Here is a 6728-nt window from a genome sequence, read left to right as displayed (position 1 = left end):
GGTTCGAGTCCGAAGGGGGCTGGTTTTCCCACATATTATGCATAAACCCACTTGCCTGTGTTCCGGGTGGTGGGGTCATGTGTCCTTGTCCTATGGCGGGAGCAGTACATAATAAAATCGAGCGGGTTCACGTAAGTGCGATGTTTCGAGAGTGGGTTTCCAGTGTGGGGTAATGGGAGGGGGACCAACCAAGCCGTTCTAAAAAAAAAAAAAAAAATTAATGTTGTAATATCAGGCTACTTCTTTGATTTCTTTATTTTCTTCATTCGTCATACCATGGAATAACCTAACCTTTAAGACTAAAGGTTGTGATAATTTTTTTTTTTTTTGTGCAAGCAATGATATTATTATTAATTTATGAAGATACACGAGGTTACAATATGCGAGTGTGATCACTCGAAACACGAACTAAATACAAAAAACAAATACAAAAGTGGTCTAGTTGCAAAGAAGCAACTACAAATTCTAAAACTAGGCGTTTAAGTAAGTACTCGGACTACTTAACCAAGTGAGCCAGTCTATCTTTTTCTTTTTCGATCTTCTAGCAATCCAATCGAAGGATTTGACTTGTATTTCATTTAAAGCCACCGAGGTTTTACAAGATTTTCCTTTGAATACCATATTGTTCCGGTTTTTCCAATCAAAATACGCACAAACTCATTCAACGGCTTGCCACACTTTCTTCCCGAACGTAGACATACTAGTATTGGAGTTCCCCCGAAGTATTTCACTTAAGCTGAGATTCGAAAATGTACCGAGGCCCCACCAATTGAATACATGAGCCCAAACGTCCATGGCATGACTACAAAATATCAACGCGTGTTCGTCGTTTCAATATCGTCGTCACACAATGGGCACCGTACACTATACAAATCCATTCCTCTTTTATCCAATTCACAACGAACCGGAATTCTTTTTTTTTAAAAGCCGCCACACACAAATTTCCACTTTTCTTGGAACCAAATTGTTTCTTAATGTTTCGGCAATATTCGGCCCATAAGCAAGGATCTGATCATCAATAATACTCAGAAAGGATTTTAACAGTGACGATGTTGTTACCTCAAACATGATTGAATTTCTGAAAGAAAAAAAAAAAATAATAATAATAATTTAAAGCCTAAAGACATGAGGAGTGAATTGCTACTAGTGCATTTGTGATCTGTTGTTGCAACAAAAAACCTTTCCCTAAAAATCATGACTAAATTATGTCTACTACTTATTCCATTCGTTAAACATTGCAAAAGCGTTAAATTTATTCATTAAAATGCAATCACAATAATAACAATATTTATAATCAACTTTATTTTTATTTATTTTTTACTAAAGTAACTAAAACCTTATATAATTTTTTTAAACAATAGGTTGAGATCACCCAAGAGACTAAGTTACCTACGCGATCATCTTTTGCAGTTGCATAATCCGCCACCAACTACTACCGCCTTTGAGGAAACTCGGACCAATATGAAGGCATGTCCGGTAAAATCCCTCCGCGTTGCCCCCGCAACACTCTGCGAAAGGCAACATTGGATGGATTTTAAGGTGAGAGGATAACCTTGTGTGCAATGTAATTGTCTTCGGGAGTCGAACTCCTGACCCATTACAAAGAGTGTTAACAGAGGCGTTCCATTGATTCCAATTTTTCATATGGGTCATGTTCAATTAATAAAAATAGGTCTTTTGTATGCAAAAGTTTTAATTGTATGTAAGAATACGTTCAGTCGATACTAAAAAAATTAGGTTAAGTATCAACATCAGTCATAACAAAATTTTTCATAAGTACTGCTACATAATGTTGTGTTATAAGCCCCTTTGGATTATGGGTCATTTGCAAGTGCACGTGTGGCACGCCCTCAAATCCACCCCTAAGTGTCCAGCCACTACCACTTGAGCAACAACACAAGGCTAATAAACTAGAACTTTATTAAGAACAACATAATGACTCACAAACTAATGTAACGCAACAAACTAACAAACCTACCTGAAAAACAAGCCCCATACAACAAAAACCGCAAGAAAACAAATGAAAACATAGGACGAGAAATCAAAGCCGTCCGACAATGATTCCCCCATCCACCTCACTAAAATAAACGCAGCCTACAAATCACACCTTAAAACAACATGAAACATTACCATCAAAATGGAAATCAAATGCCTTCCACATTAAAATTAACTAACTCGGCGTCATGGACCTCTAACCTTTTGTTTGACCCTTTCTCGGTTTGGGGAAGAGCGTAGACCTAAGGAGCTTTCCTTCGGCACGACAATGTTCAAAACCTTTCGTTGCTTTACCCGAGGATGAACCGCTCCCACCAACACCAAAAGGGTTCAATAATCATGCGCTTATCCGCATCCGCGGACTTCACCCACATAATTGTGTTGTTAATGATTCCTCAAAGTCAATGCGGAATCATTGACTGGATCTATCTTCGTGCGTTCTTATTAAGGGGCATGCAGATAAGGTGCGCATAAATACCTGGTCGGTTATCAATTCCTCAAGGATAGTACCTTTTACATAAACGCACAACATCTTACGTAGTTACAACTCTGTCGAACTAATCAGTGATCGAGTTTACGTAAGGAACATCATCGTTCATCATTCAACACGAAGGTTAACAGGTCAGTCTTTATCGACGATAACCCAGAACCTTATGGGCCCATCGAATGACGAACGTCATCCACGGTGGACTTAACCATTTAGCTACCCCATCGATATCATCATATCAACCTAGGTTATTCACGGTAGCCGGACCGGAGAGCTAAATACTAAGACTCTTAAACCCCCCACACTATATGTATATTGTGGATAATATTTCTTATGAAAGATTTATGCATGATCATTCAACGAGCCACCAACAACACCGCCACCAGAAGGATCTTCTTGAAAAAGCGTTTGAACCGCATCACCTTGTCCAGATGCCTCGAGTTCCCAAGTTTGGTTTCCTCGACGCGCATGCTAGTTTATTATCTTCGAACCCAATTAGCCCTTTATTGTGTGGATGTGTTCGATGGGATAGATGCTTTGAGTTTTTTGGTTGTTTATTGATACGGATCAGACCTAGTTCACCGGATCACGATAGTTTATTTGACTTCAAGTGTTTCGGCGTTCAATTTATGATGTTTCGTGTACCTCAAGATGCTCGAAAAAGTGCGGATTTAGTGGTCTCAATAGATTTGTTTTGTTATCTGTTCACAGTGATTGTTATAATATTGTAATGGTTTGTATTGTATGTTAGTCAAACAAATTTGTGTCAGGTAAATCGTAAGATTTATTTAAACAGATTGTTAGAGCACAATGTGTTCGTATCCATTTTTCAGTGTCAATTTCAGTGTCCATTTTTGACACTGAAATTGACTGACTGTGTGTAAGGTAGAGGTGTCCACAGTGGGATTTCAGTGTCCATTTTTTATTTTTTAAATTGATTTTTAAATATTGTATTTAACTAATTTAATATAAAAACAAAATAATTAATTGAATACGTTTTAATATTTATGATAAAAATATTACGGAGTAAATTAAAAATGGTTTGGCCCATGTAAAACAAAATAAACCCAACTTTTACAAAAACCTAAAATATCTTCTTCTTCACCTTTAACGTCAACAGCAGCAGCATCAGAGCTTCAACCTGAAAAAAAAAATAGATTAAAAATACGAGTACCAAAATTAACAAGAAGAAAAAAGAAAAAAATTCAAAAAAAAAAACCCTCCAACGGTCAAAAACCCACCGTCGAATTTGGGAGGCTGGAAATCGACGGCGAGATCGACGCCGTGCCGATGTCGACCGACCGTCGATCCCGGCGTCGATTTTAGGGGGACGGTCGATTTTTGTATGGATACCGAGTGCTCTTAGAACCAGTATCATCTTTAAACTGTATTTAGACCCGTGGATCTTGTTTAATCTAAATTTATGTTTTATGTATAAAAAAAAAAAAAAAAAAAAAAAAAAAAGATCAACATGCTTATGCATTTTTAAAAATATAAAAGATATTAGTATATTGTTAACTCCTGTGAGAGAGTGAGGTTTATCATTTATGTATGTTTATACCTAAAAACTATAATATCCCTATCCCTATCGTAATTTTTGATAAATTATTAACCACAATATTTCTTTTAATTCTGTTACACCTATCAAAAGTTAAAACAAAAAACATAGTTGCTCTCCTTTTGATATGATCCTGAATTCTTGATCCTTTTTTATTTTACCAAACAAAATAAAAGATGTATCGTTTGGACCCACATGAACAATAAATCAAGAATAAATACACAAAAAAGGTATACCAAACACAAAATGTATCTACCAAAAAACAAAATTTATGTATATATTTCCATTTTTATATTTTCCCTCAAATCTACCCTCCTTACTTTAAACAGTTCCAATAAATAAAAGACCTCAAAACTTCTTTTCTTCCATGTGATGACTACCCCTTGTGAAGTTTATTTTCCCCTCTCATTTTTAGGGTATTTTTTTAAGGGATACAGTTTTAACAAATTTCCAACCATTACCAACCAAAAATTAAAAAATAAATCCAAGAAATTTATTTTCATCCATTTTATTTCTTCTCACAAACTATTATTGTTGAGCTTCCTTCTTTTAGAACAAGTAGGTGAATCATCAGTTTTATAGCTCAATGTTGCAGCCTCAAGCACACCAATTGGACTTTCAGGAAATGAAGTCATTGTACCACTCACAAAGCTCATTGTACAACCCCTGCTCACAACTTCCATACATTTAAGAACCCTCTCCTACAAAATCCCACATCATAAATCATTAGTAAAATGTACTGTAATTTTTTTTTTGCAAACATTTTCTAAATGTATAACTAAACATGAACAATGTACTACCTTATTTTTTGCATACTGAAAAATTGGAGAAATTTGTGTCTTTTCATCCCCAATTCCAACTACAGAAATTGCCACTGCTGCTGCAACCTCAGATGGTTGAAATTCTAAAAAGTCAATCCCTGCATTGTCAAATTACCAAATTACCCTTATTGTCATCAAGAACTTAAGCTTGGATAAAGATTGTGTTTTTTTACACAAATGATTTGATTGTATACCTTTGATTAAACTTAGAATGAGTTGAGTTGACTTCAAAATCAAAGATCTTAAATTGGTTTGACTTTGACCATCATCATTAACCATCCTAATAAATGAATCAATATAAGAAAATGGAGTAACTGATTGCATTCTCCAATTCAATGTGCTCAATACAATCAATTCCATTCTTTGAATTGTTTTGGCTTCAAACACAAATATTGATTCACCAGCCTGCAAATATTTAATCAAACTTTATTAGTTTGACCAACTAAAAAAGTCAAATTCTTTTCACATTACACTGAATCAATCAACATTTATTGTAAAATAAATTAAAAGAACAAATATTTTCTAAAATAACAGTGACCTGCAAATCTGTAATTGTAGGTATCTCAGTCTCTTCCATTTTTGATGCAAGAGATAAACATGTTACAGCAAGCAACTGCATCATCCATGCTTTGTCCTTCTATGTATTTAACAAAATAAATATAAGAAATTTAAGTTGCATTATTAAATTTTTAACTTATAATAAATTTAAGGATGATTAATAACTTACTGGTAATTCATAGACAGCAAGAAATCTGTCCAAATAGTTTACAGATAGATATGCACATAGTGGTCCAAACTTAAATTTAGTGTGTACCTAAAAGTAAGAACAAAAAAGTCAAAAGAAAATTACACAATAATATTTAAAAATCAAGATTCATAAATTCCAACTTTTATTAACAATAAATGATGATTATTTTCTTAGCAGGAACTATCAACTAATCAAGACAAAATCACAAAGTCCTAAAATTTGTTATAGATCTTGAACAAAAAGATGATCAAACGAACCTTTGAAATCCAATCAACAGCTTCTTGTCTTGCAACCAAGAACAAGTTTTGATTCTTCAATTTAATCAAATAATCATGAAAACCCACAAATTGTTCAGATTCTTTTACAGTCAACAAAGCCAAAAACTCATCATTTTGCAAAGGCAACTCAAGAACAGAGTACTCTGTTTTAAGATTCATACTCAAGTTTTGATTTTTAAACCGATTTATGTTCCAATCAAACCCTTTATAATCTTCAACATCACTATCACTATCATCATTATAATAAGAAATGCTACTAGTATCTTCTGCACACAATAAATTTGATACAGCAAAATCAAGGCTGGGTGCCATTACAACAAACCCTAGACTAACAAAAACCAACAAAAATTACTGGGATATTGAAAGAATCAAAGAATGTGTGCAGATCAAAACTGGGTTTTCATCATTTTGTTATAAAGATTCAATCTTGATTGAAGATTGATATGAATAATAAATAGATGAGACACACACTCTTTGCTTTGTGTTTCACTCTAGAAACAGAGAGAGAAATAGTGATGATAGAAATGAAATGAATACCAAAGAGTGCGGCTTATGTAGAGGAGAAGGGGATTTGGTTTTAGGGCATTCAATTTTTATTCACTTTTTATGTTTTTCAAAAAAAAAAGGAAAAAAATTTACAGTATATCACCGAAACAAATACAAAGATAAAAGCAAAACCATACACTACTAAATAGTTCATTCGATCCGATTTATTTATAATGAATATAAATAATATAAATGGACGATTAATAGATATAGATACGGATGATATAAATATTTCGTATATCCGATATGGATAACAATTTATTATCCGAGTATATATCCATTATCACCCGAAATA

The 6728-nt window shown here is 33.9% G+C and overlaps 1 protein-coding gene across 2 annotated transcripts; it reads right to left on the bottom strand.

The window, feature by feature from the left end:
* Nucleotides 1–4329: 4329 nt before the first annotated feature.
* On the bottom strand, nucleotides 4330–6351 carry LOC139898786 (cyclin-D3-1-like). Of its 2 annotated transcripts, none has more exons than XM_071881558.1 (6): nucleotides 5867–6351; nucleotides 5589–5675; nucleotides 5400–5498; nucleotides 5056–5266; nucleotides 4841–4959; nucleotides 4330–4741 (listed from the first exon to the last, which is right to left on the bottom strand). In XM_071881558.1, exons 1-6 carry the CDS (start codon nucleotides 6197–6199, stop codon nucleotides 4559–4561), a joined length of 1032 nt encoding a protein of 343 aa, XP_071737659.1. In that variant the 5' UTR covers nucleotides 6200–6351; the 3' UTR covers nucleotides 4330–4558. The 2 variants fall into 2 exon arrangements, with proteins under 2 accessions (XP_071737659.1, XP_071737660.1); XM_071881559.1 differs by having other exon boundaries at nucleotides 5400–5495.
* Nucleotides 6352–6728: the final 377 nt, after the last annotated feature.

Source organism: Rutidosis leptorrhynchoides, chromosome 3 (assembly GCF_046630445.1).
Source record: "Rutidosis leptorrhynchoides isolate AG116_Rl617_1_P2 chromosome 3, CSIRO_AGI_Rlap_v1, whole genome shotgun sequence".
Taxonomy (NCBI): Eukaryota; Viridiplantae; Streptophyta; class Magnoliopsida; order Asterales; family Asteraceae; genus Rutidosis; species Rutidosis leptorrhynchoides.
This window is presented reverse-complemented; position numbering and strand designations above follow the sequence as displayed.

Excerpts from the sequence above, each read along its gene's own strand:
- LOC139898786 (XM_071881558.1), bottom strand. The coding sequence starts at position 6,199 with ATGGCACCCAGCCTTGATTTTGCTGTATCAAATTTATTGTGTGCAGAA. Across the intron at positions 5,676-5,866 it reads CTGTTGATTGGATTTCAAAG|GTACACACTAAATTTAAGTT; the intron begins GTTCGTTTGATC and ends TCTTACTTTTAG. Across the intron at positions 4,960-5,055 it reads CATTCTAAGTTTAATCAAAG|GGATTGACTTTTTAGAATTT; the intron begins GTATACAATCAA and ends TTGACAATGCAG.